The sequence below is a fragment of the Neomonachus schauinslandi genome, chromosome 11 (assembly GCF_002201575.2).
Source record: "Neomonachus schauinslandi chromosome 11, ASM220157v2, whole genome shotgun sequence".
Lineage (NCBI taxonomy): Eukaryota > Metazoa > Chordata > Mammalia > Carnivora > Phocidae > Neomonachus > Neomonachus schauinslandi.
The window spans coordinates 85,739,480-85,760,352 of NC_058413.1; the positions used below are offsets into that span (position 1 = coordinate 85,739,480).

At 42.5% G+C, this 20,873-nt stretch overlaps 1 protein-coding gene across 2 annotated transcripts in view; it reads right to left on the minus strand.

The window, feature by feature from the left end:
• The window catches only part of APLP2 (amyloid beta precursor like protein 2), an 86,088-nt gene extending 78,777 nt beyond the window's left edge, over positions 1–7,311 (minus strand). The window contains exon 1 of one of the 2 annotated variants that reach the window (XM_044919450.1): positions 7,107–7,311. In XM_044919450.1, coding sequence (XP_044775385.1) covers positions 7,107–7,211 — 105 coding nt within the window. In that variant the 5' untranslated portion in view covers positions 7,212–7,311. The remainder of the gene's footprint in view (positions 1–7,106) is intronic. The other variant, XM_021696505.2, reaches the window with a different exon arrangement.
• Between the last annotated feature and the right edge of the window lie 13,562 nt (positions 7,312–20,873).

The window sequence follows — 20,873 nt, forward strand, 5'->3', positions numbered from 1 at the left end:
ACCATTCCCCTGCAGACATCGAGTTTGGCTAGAAGCATCTGATAAAATTCTGTCCAGTAAGATTTGAGGGGTATTGTGCTGGTAGGCTTTGAGAAATATTTCTTCACCCTTAAGGGGCAATATACAAGAAGAGATAGTTTCTTTCCTCCCCTGGACCTTAATCATATCAGAGTGTGTCCTCTGGAACTCCATCCAATCTGTAACCACAAGAGGTGTTGAGCTGAGAAAGGAGCAGTGGAAAGGTTGCACTGAGCTGCTCAATTAACTAACCTCACAGGTGCCGATTCACTTTTTTCTGGACCACAATCTTATCCCAGTCACAGTGATTAGTGTCAACCTCGTCCTATGGCTGTCTATCAACTAGGCCAGTGGTTGTAAATCTGGTGCTGGCAGCCTTCTCTCTTCCAAATAATCCCATACCCTGATTTTGATTAGACTCCCCTCCCCCAACACACACACAGGGAGTCTTTTAAATTTCCTTTCCTTAAATTTTGCAGAATACAAAGATGAAACAAACTTACTATTTAAATAGAGACAGAGAACTGGCACATTATGTAAAACAGCATTAGAAGTTTTAAAAAACCCAAGGAAAATGTAAAAAGGCCAAGTCCCCTGTAATTACACCCTCCAAAGATAACCACTGTTAACAGTGTGGTATATATTGGTTCATGATACATTGTAACTTCTATGAAATTAATTTCTTTTAAAGCAAATACCTAGGAGCACCTGGGTGGCTCAGATGGTTAAGCGTCTGCCTTCAGCTCTGGTCATGATCCCAGGGTTCTGAGATAGGGCCCCACAGTGGCTCCTGGCTCAGCAGGAAGCCTGCTTCTCCCTCTACCTCTGCTTCTCCCCCTGTTCATGCTCTCTCCCTATCTCTGTGTCTCAAATGAATAAATAAAATCTTTTAAAAAAAAAGTTTAAAGCAAATACCTGTATCAGATTTTTTGGTAATGGGGAAGATAAAAAAGGAAATCTGCAACCACAAGAGAAACATTATGAAACACCCTGACACAGAGGAGAGAAAGAGCAACAGATTTAAAAGAGGACAGATGGATTCGTACCCTGGCCCTGCTGCATGGCCTTAAACCCTTGGCCTCTACTGACTCCCTTTTTAGGTGAGGATAACAATACCTATTTCAGTAGGCTGTTTGTGTAGACTTAAAAGATAATGTACCCAAATGAGTTCTGTTAGGGTTTTTGTTTGCTGTTTTTCTGTACTTGCACACAAGCATCACCTGGGGAGCATTTAAAACTGAGAATCCCAGATGTACTCAATGAGATCCTCTGAGGGTGGGGCCTAGAAATCACAGGCAAGTGCATTTTGTAGAGTAAAAAGCACGATGCATATTTGTTTTTACTACTGTAGCATTTAGCATCTAAAACAGAACCTCACAACAGTGATTCAACAAACACTAGTAGGATAAATGCCAAATGAAAAGTCTTACTTTAAAAAAAGATTATAGTTGGGGCGCCTGGGTGGCTCAGTCAGTTAAGCGTCTCTCAATTTTGGCTCAGGTCATGATCTCAGGCAGGATCCTGAGATTGAGCCCCATGTTGGGCTGCGCTGGGCATGGAGCCAGCTTAAGATTCTCTCTCTCCCTCTGTACCCTCCCAAATAATAATAATAAATAAAATGAATTAAAAAAATAAAAAGATTATAAAAAAATTTCATGATGGCTTACATAAGAAAAATTCTCTTAGCAAAAATAATTAGTTGTGGTTGACACAAAGGACTGGAACCTATTTGTATTTGAATGGGGCTATATGGTTCACTTTCCATCTAAGGTACATGATACTAAATTTAATTAAGCATCAAGGTAATCTACTTTATCTCACTAAAAAACAACTCTTGAAAATTGAATTATAGACAATTTCAAATTCTCTCTCAAATGACCCCCCCATAGAAGCTACAATTACTGTACAAATATTTATCCCTACATTTTGTCACACAGAAAACTTGATTTTCTTTCACTAGTTCATTTTAAGACAATTCAAAATAGTAACTGTTAGGTACCAGCTCCAATATGCAATATATGCCAGTTTTATAAAACATACATACTCGATGTATCTGCTAAGATATATACCACTAAAATGTTTACAATGAGGTTTCCCTGGAAAATATGTTTTGAGATTATTTTTCATTTTTTATTTATCTGTATTTTTTAATTTTTACAATAAATGTGTACTACCCATGTAATCTTTCTTGTTATTTATTTTTTTTTAAGATTTTATTTATTCATTTGACAGAGAGAGAGAGAACAAGTAGGCAGAGAGTCAGGCAGAGGGAGAGAGAGAAACAGGCTCTCCCGCTGAGCAGGGAGCCTGATGCGGGGCTCAATCCCAGGACTCTGGGATCATGACCTGAGCCAAGGCAGCCGCTTAACCGACTGAGCCACTCAGGTGCCCCTCTTCTGTTATTTTAAAAAGAAAGTGCAGAATGGGGCGCCTGGCTGGCTCAGTCAGGACAGCATGCGACTCCTGATCTCAGCTAAGTTCAAGCCCCACGTTGGGGGTAGAGATTTCTTAAAAATAAAATCTTTTAAAAAAAAAAAAGTGCAGAAGCCCAAGAATTCAGTAATGGTGAGTAACATAATTAAAGAATCTTGAAAAGTTTAAGTTTTGATTTTCCCAAAGTCAAAAAAACATCAGAAGTTAAAAATCCGATTTTGGGGGGTGCCTGGGTGGCTCAATGAATTAAGCCACTGAGTCTTGAGTCTTGATTTTGGCTCAGGTCACGATCTCGGGGTGGTGAGATTGAGCCCTGCAACGGGCTCGCAGCTCAGCAGGGAGTCTGCTGGAGATTCTCTCCCTCTCCCAGTCTCTTGTCCCCCACCCCCAACTCTCTCTCTAAAATAATAAATAAATAAATCCTTTTTAAAAATCTGTTTTTTATATTTGGAAAACATGAATAACCCTTCACATTTCACTGCCAAGACTTCTAAAGCTCTTCAGCTTTAAAAATAACTATGTTTTTGAAGGTTATAAAAAGCATTATCGGGTCAACTGACAAGTGGAATACAGACAGTAGATTTGATCAAAGTATTGTATCAATGTTAAATTTCCTTAAATTGATAACTGTACTAAGGTAATGTAAGACAATGTCCTTGGTTCTTAGGAAATACACAGTGAGGGGATCAAGGGACAGGATGTATGCAACTCACAAATACTTCAGCAAAAAATACATAATAGAAAGATAAAGCAAATGATGAACAGGAAAAACATCAACTGGTGAAGCTGGGTATTAGAGTCATTTGTATGATTTTCGCTACTTTTGTAAGCTTGAACTTATTTCTAAATAACATTTTTAACTTAAAAACAAAAAATAACATTCAAAACTGTCCTAAGAAGCACTTAAGAGCATGCTGGTCTAACTTCAAGCAAGACATTAACACTGTCCAGAAGAAATATAATATGAGCTGGCTGCATTAAAATTAAAAGAAACAGGGGTGCCTGGGTGGCTCAGTCGGTTAAGTGTCTGCCTTTGGTTCAGGTCGTGATCCTGTAGTCCTAGGATTGAGCCCCCAAGTCCCCAAGTCGGGCTCCCTGCTCGGCAGGGAGCCTGCTTCTCCTTCTCCCACCCTAGATCGTTTTCTAATAAATAAATAAAATCTGGGGCGCCTGGGTGGCTCAGTCGTTGAGCGTCTGCCTTCGGCTCGGGTCATGATCCCAGGGTCCTGGGATTGAGCCGGGCTCCCTGCTCCGCGGGAAGCCTGCTTCTCCCTCTCCCACTCCCCCTGCTTGTGTTCCCTCTCTCGCTGTGTCTCTGTCAAATAAATAAATAAAATCTTTTTAAAATAAATAAATAAATAAAATCTTTAAAAAATAAAAAGAAACAGGTGAAACTAATTTTAACATTTTTTTTTAAAGATTTTATTTATTTATCTGACAGAGAGAGACACAGTGAGAGAGGGAACACAAGCAGGGGAAGTGGGGGAGAGCAGGCTTCCCGCGGAGCAGGGAGCCCGATGCAGGGCTCGATCCCAGGACCCGGGGATCACGACCTCAGCCGAAGGCAGACGCTTAACAACTGACCCACCCAGGCGCCCCTAATTTTAACATATTTTACTTAGCCAAGGCTTAAAGGATCATTTTGATGTAATCAATATAAAAATTATTGAGATATTTTACAATTTCTTTCATTCTAAGTCTTCAAAATCTGGTGTGCATGTTACACTTACAGTACAAGGCAATTCAGATGCTAAATTTGCATAGGAAATACTTGATCTGAGTTTAAATTTCATTAAATCTACAGTTCAAAAAGTGGATCCACGTAACCAAGTTGTTTCAAATACAGTTAAAAGTTTTCCAATCCCTGAACTATCAGTTTTAAATGTCAACTTAAATTAATTAAAATTAAATAAAGTGGAACACTCATATCTCAATCATACTAGCCACCCTGAAAGCTCAGTAGCCACATGTGGTTACACCGTAAGACAGCCCAGCTTTAGATGATGAAACAAATTCCCTCTATGACAGAAGGATCTAATTGCTAAGACTCAGTTCATCATATTTATCAAAAGATTTTTAGTAGTTATGATAAAATGACTGACTGACAATCGTGGCAGAAGCTTTGGCATCTCCCCAAGTCATAATCAGACATCCCATATACCACCACTCAGCAATACCAACACAAAGCCTTCTTTATCTTCTAAGTCAGCTGTCATACCTTGTAGTTGAATTTCCTGTAAATTGTCTGCCAAATGGCCCTTTTTTAAATGGAGCAGAACGAACCCGAGTTCTGGCTCTCAGAAGCAGAGTGCAGGGTTTCAGCACAAATACTGTCTGAGAATCCCAAATGGGAGCCTGCACACAATAGAACATATCCTGGATTTAAAGAAATGTCCTCAGTACAGAGGTGGGTTTTTCTTTTTAAACAGGTGTAAGAGATTAATTCAGTCAACACCACGCAACACTAAAGATTTGCCAATCAATAATTCTGCGCCAAGCAACTTGATCAGGGATTTGGCTGGAATCCCTTTGGCTAATCTCAATAAAGACCTTCCCAAAGACATCCTGATTTAGGCCATTCTCATCTAAATTAAGGTTTAGGCAGTCCTTTGCCTGACAGCAAATAAATGAAATGATATACACACAAATTTTGCCTGCTTGACAAAAGAAAAAAACCATCTGAAAGATAACTTAGTGTGGTCAAAAATATAGTTCCAAAGGACAGTAATCATAAAATAGCATTTAAAAACCATTTTAGGGAAATGTCTAATTCCTACTTTCTGCTTAGCCAGACTTTTCAATTGAACAATGTTGTGGGTAACAACTGAATTTAATCCACAACAACTAATTCTGATATTGCTAGTTTTTCTTTCTCTGCAGGCGTACATACAGGTGTTAATATTCTGCTTCAACTTGAAAGGAAGATATTCTTTAAAACGGACGAATCCTTTACTGTGAATCTACTAGTGCCTGAAACTACACATCCGCCTGGAAGTGGGGTAAAAGAGTGTGCAAAATGGTTTTTGACACCCTGACCTAAAAGTTCTATGTTCCATACAAAATCCTTTTTTTTTTTTTCCCTTCCTTTCCCATCCTGCTGATCTAGCGTGCAACATCCTATCAGGAATCACAGATACTGATCTAACCATTGTGTGGAAACTAAAATAATCGTCATCTAAAAACACGTATATATAAACATTAACTCTACTTAAAATACAACTTCCTTCCCCCCTTCCTCCAAAGAATCCTAAAGCTCTAAGCAGGATGAATACAAACATTTTTAAGCCGTTCCATCGGAGGTGTGTTCTTGATTAGATTTGATCCTGGAAATGTTTGAACATTCTGTAGAAGAACACATTCTAACTATGGGTTTTTGCTAGAAACTTCTCGTTCAATGCCTATGTAATCAAATCCAGTCTCACTTGTCTCTGAAATTAGCTAAATACGCAGAAATCCATTGTAATTTTAAAAATAGAGAAGAGGAAAAAGAAAGAAACTTCACCCGAAACACATTCCAGTCCAACCGTTCAAGCACTATTTCGAGAAGGCAAGTAAAAATAAAGTCCCACGTCTCCCTCAGGAACAGAAAGGTTTTCATGAAGCTGCAAGGTCCAGACCACGCAGTAGAACCCTCTCGGACCCCGGCAACCCTGCCCGTTCCAGCGAACCACCCCTGAATCCGGGCTACTTAACCACCTCGAAGCACAAAGATGTTTATGGGGTTGTCAGATGCATAACAGCTACTTAAATTCTAACACCAAAAAAAGTATGATTAAACAAGAGTTTTTAACACCATATTCATCGGTACCTTTCCTCCTCGCTGGAACCCACAAAAAAAGGGGCGCAACACGAACACCAGAGAGGGGTTTTCCCCTTGTTTATTAGACTTAGGCAAACAGCTATATTTAACAATTCCTCCCAAAGGCCTGATGCCAGAGCGCTGGATCTTTTGAGAGGCAGGCACACAGGAAACAGAAGGTACACCCGCTGCTTGGTGCAGGAGCATTCTCCCGGTGCAGCCAAAGCGGCGCTCGCCCCAGCACCCGGCACTTTCCAAGGGCCAACCCGGGAAGCCTGCATCCCCACAGCCCAGCCCGCGTTGCCAACAAAGGCTGCATCTACTGCTTCCAGGTGGGAAGCCCCACTGTCTGACGCGGAGAGCGCGGGGCCCGCCGCAACCCGGGAGCTGGGGTCTGCGCGGAGCCACCCCCGGAGGGAGCCGCGCCGCACCGAGGTCCCGAACTGAGGACCGCCGGCGGGGCCGCAGGGCGCAGGGCCTCGCAGTATCCCGGGGGAGGGCGGGCTGGGCGTCTGAGCCGCGCAGGGTCCCCAGAGGATGTGGCGGCGCCGCGGGCGGGATGGGGGCTGGGGCGGCCGAGACGGCCCGCCGCCCCCCGCGCCCCGCAGCCCCGATGCCTTTCATTTGGCCTCTGCGGCGTTGGAGGCAGCTCGACCTCCAGCGCTAAGCACTGCGCCAAGCAGGGGCGGGCGGGGGAGACGCCGCCAGACCCGCCGCAGCGCCGGACCACCCCCCTCCCCCCTCTCCACGCCGCGCCCCCAGCCCGGCCGGACCCCGCGGCGCGCCCGTCGGCTCGCAGGCCGCGCTCCCACGGCGGGCGAAGGAGACTGCGCTCCGGCGCTCGCCCGGTCCCCACCTCGATGTAGCCGGCCAATGCCGCGGCAGGCGCCGTGAGCCCGAGCAGCAGCAGGACCAGGAGCTTGCCGGTGGCCGTGGCGGCCGCGGTCCCGGTGGCCGCCATCCCTCGCCGGGTCGCTCTAGTGCTCGACTCTCAGGCTCACACACGAAAACTCAGAACCTTTCCCCACCGCGACCCAGAAGCATCTAAAGCCTGTTCGCCGCCGCCCCGGGGGTTTTACACCAACCGGAACTGACTTCACAAGGCCACACCCTCTTTCTTCGGGGCCCAATGCCGGGCCGTAGAGCCTCTCCAAGACACCGCCCCTTGTTCAACCCAGACCCAATCAAAGAACAGAAGAGCCTGCACCTCCCGCCCGCTCCAACAGCGAGCCCCGCCAGGCCCCGCCTCCGGCCTCTGACGGCCCCGCCCCCGCCTGGGACCCTGCGGCCGCGTAGCGAGGGGGTGTGCGCAGGGTGCGTTGGGGGCCGCGGCTCCGCGGAGGGTGGGGAATTGCTCTGGCCTCCCGCACGGTGAGAGGTAATCTGGCCGCGCTACGCTGGTGTGTCCGCCTGCAGCCTCCTGATTCGGGGCACGCCCCGCTCGCCTAGCCCTGCGGGGTATTTTTTAGATTCCTTTGGGTACCGCCCTCTGTGAGGTTCTGAAAATGGTTTTATTAAAAACAGAATTAAAAAAATTTTGTTGTTGTTGTTCCGAACCCAGGCAGGTTAACCGAAGGCCTCCCCCGAGGCTGGGGACCGGCTGAATGAGGGAGCTTTCCTCCTCTCCCGACCCCTGCTCTAGGCGTGCGGGTGTCGGCGCTCTGCTCGCCCAGAGCCGGGTTTGCCCTTTCCCCGAGACTGCTGGGCGGTGTTTCCACGCTTTTGACCTCTGTTCCTTAGGCCTCATCCTTCCCCTCCTTCCCAGCAGCCACTCGAGCCAGGGACAGCTGCCTCCCACTGGAGCCCAGTGGGGCAACGACCACGTTCATCTTAAAGCCCACGTCCCCTTCCTCGTATGTTTTAGGGAAAGATCGTTTTTCTTCATTACTCAGTTTAAGATAATTGGCAGGAGACCTGCTTCTCTGCTTTCTTGCTCCACGGCATTTCCACTTCAACTGGGAAAACGTTCTGCTGCCCCATTTCACAACTGGCACGGTCTCGCCACTGCGAGGGCTCTCTGCTGGCTTTGTTTCCTTTCAATAGCCATGTGATTTATACACCACCCTTTGTAGAGCCCTTGCTAGTCCCTTTAGGTTCAAACAAATAAATAGAGAACAGGGTCTCTACCCTAGGAAACAGAGAGTAAAAAGAAAGAGAGTGTCCACAGAATAAACAGTGGAATAGTGAGAAGAACGCTGGATTTTCCAGCCTTATTGCCTGAATGCCCAGTTCTTGGTGGTTAAACAGGCTCTGTCCCTATTTCCCAAAGACAACCCACGCCTTTCCATTTTCGAGCCCTTTCTATGCCTGCAATGTCCTCTCTCCAATACCTACCTGTTGAAAACATTGTCATTCTTCCTCTGTCCCCTAGATGTAATGTTTTCCATTATGGCACTTGCTTCCTTGGTTGTCTCCACACCTCTGTTATGCCACTGATAAGAACTGGGCTATGTCCTACTGCAGGACCTCCTGCGGTGGAGACCTCCACACGTTTGTGCAGTGACACTGAAACCAATGATGCTGGGCTCTGGTCTTAGTTCTGGAACAGTTGCTATGACTACTGGTGTCCTTCCCACAAAGTTCCTACATATTGAAGCCCTAACCCCCAATGTGATGGCATTAGGAGCTGGGGCCTTTGGGAGGTAATTAGGATTAGATTGGGTCATGAGGGTGGGGCCCTCATGATGGGATTAGTGCCCTTAGAAGAAGGGACCAGAGAGATACCCATGTGAGGACACAGTAGGAGAGGAGAGAGCCCTCATCCAAGAACCAAATCAGCAAGCCCCATGATTTTGGACTTCCCAGCCTCCCAAAAAGAAATGTCTGTTGTTTCAGCCACCCAGGGACTCCCTTTTCTTCTCTGTCATGTGTGGATATTACAAACCTGTCTCACCTCACCAATTTATGTGATTCAATGAAAAGTGAATGTACAATAGTGAAAAGCAGGAAGAGACTTAAACCTAAAAGGTGAAAGCAGTGTGAAGCAACATGTTACCAAGTGCAAGTTTCTGTGAAAGTATGTGTGGAAACAGTATCAAGTGACTATGTAAGTTCCAGTTCTGTGGAGCAGGTTCCGTGAGTCATTTAGTCCTTCTGGGGCCTGTTTCCTTGCCCACAAAAGGATCTCTAAATTTCTATGAATTTAAATGTTGAGAGAAAAGCAAGTAAAATTACCTGAATTCAGAACTGTGAGCTTGATCTTCATGCTCTTGGGACTGAATATTCAAGACTGAGCTCTAATAGCGTGGGATGGGACCAGGAAATAAAGAAAAATGATGTAGGGGTTTTCAATCCAAAATTAGTTCCTGGAAGAAGTTTATATATTTGCATTTTCAGGTCACCGAAGGATCATTAATAAGAGTTTATTACCCCATTCATCAGTGGTTTTGACTTTAAAATGTTACCCTCTTTTTATCAGATAATACTGACAGGAGCATACCTAGTCCTACGATTCTCAAGCAATAATTTTTCATCCTAAATCTGCTCATGTTGGTGACAAGTTGTTTGAGGAGTGCTACGTTTTCATTTTATTACCCTTAGTACGCAAAAGGAAAAGGCCCTAAAATTACCTCTTCTTTTGTCTCTCTTCTTAAAAATCAGACGTTCTTGGGGCGCCTGACTGGCTCAGTCAGTGGAGCATGTGACTTTTGATCTTGGTATTGTGAGTTCAAGCCCCACATTGGGTGTAGAGACAACTTAAAAATAAAATCTTAAAAAAAAGATTTCTCCTAAAAGAGGTTAACTTCCATGTACCCTTAAGATGTGTGCATTTCGCTGTGAATTGTGCAAGACTGTTGAATCACAGATCTGTACCTCTGAAACAAATAATACATTATATGTTTAAAAAAAAAGAAGAAGAAGAAGAAAGCAGGAGGGGAAGAATGAAGGGGGGGAAATCGGAGGCGGAGATGAACCATGAGAGACAATGGACTCTGAAAAACAAACTGAGGGTTCTAGAGGTGGGGGGGGAGGATGGGTTAGCCTGGTGATGGGTATTAGGGAGGGCACGTGCTGCATGGAGCACTGGGTATTATGCACAAACAATGAATCATGGAACACTACATCAAAAACTAATGATGTATGGTGATTAACATAACAATAAAAAATTTTTAAAAACTAATGTAATGTATGGTGATTAACATAACATAATAATAATAATAATAAAAAGATGTGTGCATTTCACTGTTGGGGAAAAAAGTAAAGTTCATGTCCCTAAGTGTGTATACTTACATGAGTAGTATGCATGCATTCATTTGACAATTATTTATCCAACACCTGTTCAGGGTGGGGTAAGCCAGGCTAGAACAGTTGCTCCCAAATCAGGATGCTTTCCAAATCATCTAAGAAGACTTATAAAAAGGCAAATTCCTGAGCTCCTACTTCAGAAATTCTGAATCACTAAGCCTAACTGACATAAGGGAATCAGTCTTTTTTTCTTTTTTCCTTAAAGCTTTCTAGGGAATTGTAATCCACTAGTACTTTTGAGAGCTTAATTCTCGAATATCATTGGGACTAGTAAAAAAAAATATATGTGTAGTAGCTAATTTAAAATTACCAGTGTTTTAGTTTTCCAACTAAAACATTAAATTAAGATACAACTGTGTATTATCTATAAACACTAATTCAAAAAGTTATATGTATCCCTATGTTTATTGCAGCATTACTTACAATAGCCAAAATATGGAAGCAGCCCAAAAGTCCATCTGTAGATGAATGGATAAAGATATGGTACAAATGCATGCACACACATGCACATACACAAACACAATGGAATATTAGCCATAAAATGTAATGAAATCTTGCCATTTGCAACAACATGGGTGGATCTATGTTAAGTGAAATAAGTCAGAGAAATCATATGATTTCACTTATATGTGGAATTTAAGAAACAAAACAAACAAAGAAAAAAGAGACAAACAAAAAAACAGACCCTTAAATATAGAGAATAAACTGATGGTTACCGGGGCGCCTGGGTGGCTCAGTCGTTAAGCGTCTGCCTTCGGCTCAGGTCATGATCCCAGGGTCCTGGGATCGAGCCCCACATCGGGCTCCCCGCTCAGAGGGAAGCCTGCTTCTCCCTCTCCCACTCCCCCTGCTTGTGTTCCCTTTCTTGCTGTGTCTCTCTGTCAAATAAATAAATAAAATCTAAAAAAAAAAAAACAAAAAAACTGATGGTTACCAGAGAAGAGGTGGGTAGGGAGATGAGTAAAATAGGTGAAGGGGATTAAGAGCACACTTATGGATGCCTGGGTGGCTCAGTTGGTTAATTGTCTGCATTCTACTCAGGTCATGATCCCAGGGTCCTGGGATGGAGCCCTGCATCAGGTTCCCTGCTCAGCGGGGAGTCTGCTTCTCCCTCCCCCTCTGCCTCTCCCCCTAGTTTGTGCTCTCTCTCAAATAAATAAATAAAATCTTTAAAAAAAAAAAAAAGAGTACACTTATCATGATGAGCACTGAGTAATGTATAGAATTGTTGACTCACTATGTTATACACCTGAAACTAATATAACAATATATGTTAATTATACTGGAATAAAAAAACAAATAAATGTAAAAAAAAAAACAGCCCCACCTTGGGTGTAGAGATTCCTTAAAAAAATAAAATCTTAAATAATTAAAAAATTTTAAAAAACAGGGCGCCTGGGTGGCTCAGTCATTAAGCATCTGCCTTCAGCTCAGGTCATGATCCCAGGGTCCTGGGATCGAGTCCCACATCGGGCTCCCTCCTCGGCGGGGAGCCTGCTCTCCCTCTCCCACTCCCTCTGCTTGTGTTCCTGGTCTCGCTATCTCTGTCTCTGTCAAATAAATAAATAAAGCCTTAAAAAAAAATTTTTTTTTAAAAACAGATACCACTCTGTATTATCACCACTGTTTTATTAAGAAAAGAACTTTTTAAAAAGATTTTATTTATTTATTTATTTATTTATTTATTTATTTATTTATTTGAGAGAGAGTGAGCACATAAGCAGGGAGGGGCAGAGGGGGAAGGAGAGGGAGAGGGAGAAAGATTCTGAAGTAGACTCCACACTGAATGCAGAGCCCGACGCAGGCTGGATCCCATGACCACAAGATCATGACCCAAGCCGAAACAAAGAGTCAGACACATAACCAACTGAGACACCCCAAGGAAAGAACATTTAACAACAAAAAAACTAAGAATGGTCATGATTTTAAAATTTTCAAGTTGGATACAATGTAACTTTTAGACAACTCACTACATTGCCTTGTTTTTCTCATTACAAACCAGAATGGTGAACATTTCATAATGGAACACAGGTTGGGATGTTGCAGTACTGGAAGTAAATATGAACCAGTTATATGTCTTGTCCTCAGCCTATAACTGATAGCCTTTAAATATGCCACATCCAGAATGCATCCCCCTCACCCCCACAATCCCCCACCCCATCCATGAGTGACTCAGTATTTAAGACTTGACTCAAGTATCACTTGCTCATGGAAGTTTTCTGCTCTTCCCCTTCTTCTGAGTTTGTGCACTTCCTTCATGCTCCCCAGAACATTCTGTACACACCTCTGACATACTATTTGTAAATCCAATATTCATCATTTATTTTCTTTACTGTCGTCTTAATTACATCATGAGTCCTTAGAGGGAAGGAACTATGTTCTCCTCATTTCTGTACCTCCACAATCTAACATAGTGATTGAACTTCTATTAATAGGCATTCAAAAAATATTTGCTGAATGGACACAGAACTAAATGAGCTTTACACTCTAGCAGAGATGATAAAAAATGTGCATGCATAAGTATAGTGCTAGATGGAAACTCACAAATGACCTGAGAGGAGAGAAACCTGTCTTTCTTATGGAATGAAGAGGAGGAAGAAGTTGGTTAGATCTGACTAAAGACATCAGACAAGGCTCACAGAGGAGATTATATCTGAGATTTCTGGGGAATAGACACAGGATGTGCATATACAGGGTCAGGAGAGAACAAGAAGCATAGAAGGAACCATGGGATCAAAGGCACGGCATGGGAAAAACATAAGACATGAAGAGAATATGTGAGTATTTCACTTAATCAGAGAGCAGAGTTTGTAATAAATAGCAAAGCAGAGTTTTAATAAATAAATGAATGAATGAGTAAATAAATAAATAGATAAATAAATAAATAAATAGGATGTGTTTGCCTAAAAGAGAAGCCATAGAAACCTTTGGACCAAGATATAGGTAGAGTTGGCTCTTAGGCAAATTGAGTAGGATGGCCATAGAAGGAATAAGCTAGAGCCTAGAGGCAAGGAGGCCAACTAGGAGCCTATTGTGCTATTGGGGAAAGAGTAAATAGGGGCAGAACTACAAGAAATGCAGCAGGATTGGAAAGGAGACAGGTGCAAAAGATAAGTCATTAACCCCAGGAGTCAGCAGAGGAGAAGGAGAAGAGGACTAGAAAGAACCTTAAGTGTGCAAACATGGTGCCTGGGAGAATTTGGTGATGACAGTGCCATTGGCAGAAATAGGGGAAAAGGAGAAGATCATGAGGATGGGAGGAGGGTGGAGATGGTAAATGCCAACAAAATCTCTAATACGCGATGCATAGCAATTATTAGAAAGTAAACTTGGAAATGAGTTGGAATTAGAATTAGAATTGGGGAAGTTACCTACCCAGAAATGTGTTAGTTAAATCCACGAGATAGCTGGTGGGGACAGCCGCAAGAAAGGCAGAAAGAAACCCAGAAGGTTATATTATTGTTCTATTCAACCAGTGTTTATCATCACAGTATAGAGTCCCACGCTAGAATAGGCCAAGTAGAATGAAGACTAAGAAAGGACCACTGAACTGGGAGACATTGAACTTGGTCAATGGTCACTTGTTTTAAGGATAAAAGCCACTTGCAAAAGTAAAGGAAGTAAAGTAAAAGTAAAGCCACCTGCAGGAACTAAAAGCTTTTAAGGATAAAAGCTAATTGGCTGGTGAAGGAGAACTAACAAGTACAGTTATCTCTTCCAAGATGTTACCTGCTGAAAGACTCTCTTTGGGCCTGAGTGGAGAGTTATATCATCATTGCTATTTCTCACTGATAGAAGGTACTAGGCGAAGGGGAGAAACTGAAAATGCTAGAGAGACCACTGAGATTTGTAACATGAGCATTATGCTTATATTACAGAGGAGCAAACGGAAGCTCAAAAAGGTGAAATAACTTGCCCACAGGCAAAACCCAGTAACTGGCAGAGAAGGAAATTGAACCTTGGTTTGTATGACTCAAAGACTTAAGGTCTGGGGCACCTGGCTGGCTCAGTCGGTAGAGCATGCGACTCTTGATCTTGGGGTTGTAAGTTTGAGCTCCACGTTAGGCAGAGAGATTACTTTATTATTATTTTTTAAATTTATTTATTTGACGGAGAGACAGAGAGCACACGCAGGGGGAGCAGCAGAGGGAGAGGGAGAAACAGACTCCCTGCCAAGCAGGGAGCCCGATGCGGGGCTTGATCCCAGGACCCTGGGATCATGACCTGAGCCGAAGGCAGACGCTTAACTGACTGAGTCACCCAGGCACCCCGAGATTACTTTTAAAAAAAGGATTTAACGTCTTCTGCTCATATCATACTAATCAACTCCTTACCGAATATCAGGAAATATTAGTTTAATAAATCTCTCAGTAGATACATGGAAAATATATCAACAGCTAGCCATTCTTTTTGCTTGTATATTAATGTAGTTTTGTGATACTTTCTAAAACCACACTTCTGTTAATAAGCAGAGAAGTCGCTCTATAAAAATGTGACTCAGGAGTTAGAAAGTAACCCAGCTGAACCGCATTTCTCTCCTGCTTAAAGGCTTCCGTGTTCCTTCTGCCGCTGATGTTGAACAGGTGGAGTCACTTCTGAGAGAGATGTTCAGCTTGAAGCGGAACAGGTTTAACCGTATATGATTTACACCTTTACTACACGACTAGGTAATTAAGATTTAAATATTTTAATGTATAAAGCCTTTCTCCTACCTCCAGGTCTACACTGAAAGAAGAATCTGGTTTCCAAACAATTCAAGTAGATAAAACGACCGAGTACTTAAAATCAATACAGAGCACCCACATTCAGGGTCTCGACATGGAAAGGAATCCAGCCCTAGAGTATACACGTCAATATCTTTTGTTTTCAAAGATAATATTGATTTAACTGATCACAATCTGGATATGTAGGTGTGTCTGAAATAAAATGCCTGAAAAACAATTGTAGACACACTACACATACACTAAGTTCTGTTTTGCTGTGAACTGGTTTACAGGCTTGAGGCAAACAAGCTGTGTAAGGCCCCAGACATACACAATCCTGGGTGCCCTAGTAAAGACAAACAATGTAAGATCGTTAGGGTTCCTGCCAGGACCTTGGAGGATACTAGGGCAAAAGGGTGTCCCTAAAGCTTACTCCATATTAGCTCTGCAGAAAAGCTGCCTCTGGTTGCAGATCACTTTGGAGGCAATGTTACTGCATGTAGTCCTGCCTTGTTTACCATTCTTCATTTGTTGTTGTTCTGAGTATTGATTTGAAAGAAGCCATCCTGGGGCGCCTGGATGGCTCAGTCGGCTAAGTGTCTGCCTTCGGCTCAGGTCATGGTCCCAGGGTTCTGGGATTGAGCCCCGCATCTGGCTCCCTGCTCAATGGGGACCCTGCTTCTCCCTCTCCCTCTGTCTGCCCCCCCTCAAATAAATAAATAAAATATTAAAAAGAAGGAGGAGAAGAAGGAGGAGGAGGAAGAGGAGAAGGAGGAGGAAGAGGAGGAGAAGGAGAAGAAGAAGAAGAAGAAGAAGCCATCCCATTTGAAGAAGAAGAAGGAGAAGAAGAAGAAAGAGGCCATCCCATTTCCTGTGCTTGGTAAGAAGAAGAAGATGACGACGACGACGACAAAGAAGAAGAAGAAAGCCATCCCATTTCTTGTGCTTGGTCTGTTCTGCCTCTATGCTATGGCTATTTTCTCAGCTGTCTGTAATGATGCCACATGTTTTAGGGCTCTTGCTTGGTGCCTCTTTGAATGATTTCTTCTGCCTTCAGTGCAGAAAATACAAAGCAATGATAAAACCCTCAGTGCTGGGAACTGCTGGCACTAAAAGTTCTTATTGTTGGTGCTTTCTACATGGCACTTGCTTTTCGGAAAAGCTGATGTGAAATCACTCACCTTGAGAAGCCACCAATCAAAGAATTTGAATATATTTGGGTGATCTTTCTACCCTGAGCAGAAGTCCTTTCTACCAGATCCATAATGGAAGGGTGGAGAAACTCAGAGCTCTACAGTTAGAAACTCTGTCTTTTTATTGAGCTAATCTTCATCATGTATTTGAAGATGACTGTCATATTCCATTCTGCCCTCCCCGTTCTCAAGACTTTTCTTTAATGTAAACAGGCTCATTTCTGTAACCATTATACTTGTGACTATTTCCAGACCTTTTTACCATGTATTATATACTTCTATATACATTCCAATTTACCAGTCAGCCTCTTAAAATGTGGTCTCCAAAACTGAACACGGTACTTCACATGCCATGTGGAGTACAATGGCCTTTTCCTGGACAGTGTGCATTTTATTAAGACAGCCTAACATTTCCTGATGAGGCATCAATACCAAAGTCACATAATAATTCATCCAACAGGGGCGCCCGGGTGGCTCAGTCGTGAGGCATCTGCCTTCTGCTCAGGTCATGATCCCGGGTTCTTGGGATCGAGCCCCGCGTCGGGCTCCCTGCTCAGCAGAGATCCTGTTTCTCCCTCTCCCTCTGCCTGCCGCTCTGCCTACTTGTGCTGTCTCTCTATCTCTCTGTCAAATAAATAAATAAAATCTTTAAAAATAAATACATAAATAAAAATAATTCATGCAACAGCTATTTATTTATAAATATATGTGTGTGTGCCACATATTTTTCTTGGGATACAAAGTGAAAATATGATATGCTCTTGTTTTTGATTTGCTTAATCAATAAAGGCAATTTGTTCAATGTTAAAAAGTGTTAGGATAACAGGAAAAACTGGGGTGCCTGGGTGACTCGGTTGGTTGAGCGGCTACCTTCGGCTCAGGTCATGATGCCAGAGTACTGGGATCGAGCCCCATGTTGGGCACCCTGCTCAGCATGGAGTCTGCTTCTCCCTCTCCCTCTCTCCACCCCTGACCCCACTCGTGCTCTCTCTCTTGCTATCTCTCTCTCAAATAAATAAATAAGTAAATTAAAAAAAAAAAAAAAACAGGAAAATCTTCCCAAATGAGAAATGCTTTAACTGAGTTTGAAAAGATATGAGTCACCTGGACAAATGTGGCTCTGGCTAGCCAGTGTCAGTCAAGCAGGTGTGAGCCAAGCCGAGGCATCGGTCTAGGTACACACAGGGCAGCATGAAGTGGCAAGAATCATATGGGCACGACAGAGAAAAGAGAGGTCATGAAGAATAAGAGTGCTCAGCTAAAGATTTTGAACCCTGTCTTCATGGCCATTGGGAAAAACTAAATGATGGTCAGATTTGCATTTTAGGAAAATCACTCGGCCAGCCAGAGGACAGAATGGGGATAGGCCAGGCCAGGAGACTATTGAAATAATCCAGGAAGATGCAATGGGAGCCTGAACCAGAGCAAAAAAGGTAGAAATGCAGTGGAGGGTTAATATAGGGATTAGACACTGCCGCACCTGATGACCTGAGAGATATAGAAGAAATGCACCCTGGGAGAAAGGCAGGATAGTGTAGCAAATAACACAGTAGTTCAAGCAGGGACTTTAGATTGAGATGAATTTCAGGGCCTGAATCCTTGCTCTACAATTTTCTGATTGTGTGACCTTAAAGGACTTAATTTCATCAAAGCTCAGCATTCTCTTTGCAAAATAGGATAATACCACCTTTTTAGCAGGGATCCCATAGAGACTGAATGGAGTAATGGGTAAAGTACTTACATGTTTTGCCCAGTACATAGCATGTAAGTGCTGCATATAGGACAGCAGGTAATTGTAGTACTGATGGTGGTACTGATCATGCTGACGCCAGTCAGCAAAACAGAAAATGCAGGGGGAAGAGCAAGTTTGGGGAAGAGATAATGATAGTAAGACAGTAGCTCATATTTGTATAGTGCTTTTCAATTTTCAGGTTTCTTTTCTATACATTATCTCACTTCATCTTCAAAAGAATGCTGTAAGGCTTACTTATTTCATTTCTAGGACTCCCTCCTAGGAAAATTATCCAAAATGAGAATAAATCATGGAAAACCGCTTATGAGAGATGGTAAACTTTCAAAAAGCAAAATGCAAAATTGTAAATATAGAATAATTCCAATTACACATTTAAAGTAGACTGGAAGAAAATAAACCAACACATCAGGGGTTTGGGGGGTTTTTTTGTTTTGTTTCTTTGGATAGTGGAATTGTAAAAGATTGTTCTATTCTTTTTTTTTTTTAAAGATTTTATTTATTTATTTATTAGAGAGCGAGCGAGAGAGAAACAGCATGAGAGAGGAGAGGGTCAGAGGGAGAAGCAGGCTCCCCGCTGAGCCGGGAGCCCGATGTGGGACTCGATCCCAGGACCCTGGGATCATGACCTGAGCCGAAGGCAGTCACTTAACCAACTGAGCCACCCAGGCGCCCAAGATTGTTCTATTCTTAATGTATTTCTGCATTTTTCAAATTTTTTATACTTTGGTAATGGAGGAAGAAATGATTCACTTCTCTTTTGTTTTTCTTTGTTTTATCAACAATGATCTGTTAAGAAGATCAGTTTACCATTATTATTATCTGTACTTTAGAATACTAATGCTTCTATTGATAACAACCATAACTAACACATATAGCACTTACTACATCCAGGCACGGTCTTAAGCATCTTAATAGATACTAAGTTCAGACATGAGTTTAAAATTTATTAGAATTGTAACATTTTTATGTTTGGAGCTATAAATAATAGAAATGTCTATTCAAACTGGCTTAAACAAAACTAATATTTTTTGGCTTATATAACTGGAAAAATCTAGAACTAAAGGGGTAGCGATCAGGCATGGTTCCAATCAGGACTTCAGCTCACATCTCCATGATTCTCCTGGTCCTCCTCATGAGGCAGCTTTATCCACAGGCTAACAATGAGTCATTTGCAAAAATTTCAGATCCTATGTTATATCCGCACAAGAAATTGTCCAGAAGAAAAGATAGCTTCTGCCCTAGCCTTCTAAACAAGAGCCCTGAGATTCTCGGGTTGAACAACTTAGGTCATATACCTTCTCCTGAATCAATAGCCAGGGGATGCGGAGGGGCTGAGTACAGGCAAAAATAATGTGCTGAATGTCTCAAATCAACCAGGACCTCCAGAATTTGGAGATGGGGGCAGCATGGAAGAAGGGTGATATCCAAATGAAAATGAAATACGAAGGGAGAATTGGGAAAAGGATACTAGGTAGGAAGTAGACAATGTCAATTATCATATTTCTCAACAATTTAGTTTGGATCTTACTGCTAGCTAAATGACAAATTTCATCTTTCTTCCTTCTCAAATGTCCTTCCTGGGATGCTTATTTTGGTTCTGTATTTGTTATTCTGTGCATCATTGAATACATGTTGATTGTCTATGAAACCCCTCATCTTTATTTTTATTTTATTTTATTTATTTATTTGTCAGAGAAAGAGAAAGAGAGCACAAGCAGAGGGGGAGCAATAGGGAGAAGAAGCAGGCTCCCCGCTGAGCCTGATGCAGGGCTCGATCCCAGGACCCCGGGATCATGACCTGAGCTGAAGGCAGACGCTTAACTGACTGAGCCACCCAGGCATCCTTAAGCCTCTCATCTTTAAAATTACTTGAAAACTTTGAGTTGAAGATAAGATGCAGAACAAGCTAATATGACATATTCTTCCTTGGCTTATATTGTTTGTTTGTTGTTTCAATTAAGAGATGTCCAAAAAATAAAAAAATAAAAAGGAGAAAAGAAAGAAAAGAAAAGAAATATCAGAGAGAGAGAGAGAGACTCCAGGTAGCTTCTCAGGCAGAGCCTCACAGAGTGAGAGGGTCAAGAAGCAGACTCCAAAGTCTATTCTTGTTTTTTTTGTTTGTTGTTTTGGTCTGTTTTTTTTTTTTTTTAAAGATTTTATTTATTCATTTATTTGAGAGAAAGAGAGAGAGAGAGAAACAGCATGAGAGGGGAGAGGGTCAGAGGGAGAAGCAGGCTCCCTGCTGAGCCAGGAGCCCGATGTGGGACTCGATCCCAGGACCCTGGGATCATGACCTGAGCCAAAGGCAGTCGCTTAACCAACTGAGCCACCCAGGCACCCTTGGTCTGTTTTTTATATGACAGCTTTACTGAGATGTAATTCACATACCATACAATTCACACATTTAAAGTGTACAATTCAATGGCTTTTAGTATATTCACAGATTTGTGCAGCTATTACCACAATCAATTTTAGAACATTTTTATTCCACCAAAAAGAAACACTGAACCCATTACTTATCACTCCATTTTCCCCAGCTCTTCTCCCCTCATCCTTAGGCAACCACTAATCTACTTTCCATACCTATAGATTTGCCTTTTCTAGACATTTCATCCAAATGGAATCTTAAAATACTTGGTCTTTATTTTATTTTTCTGTAAAGATTTTATTTATTTATTTGACAGAGAGAGAGAGACATGAGAGAGGGAATACAAACGGGGGAGTGGGAA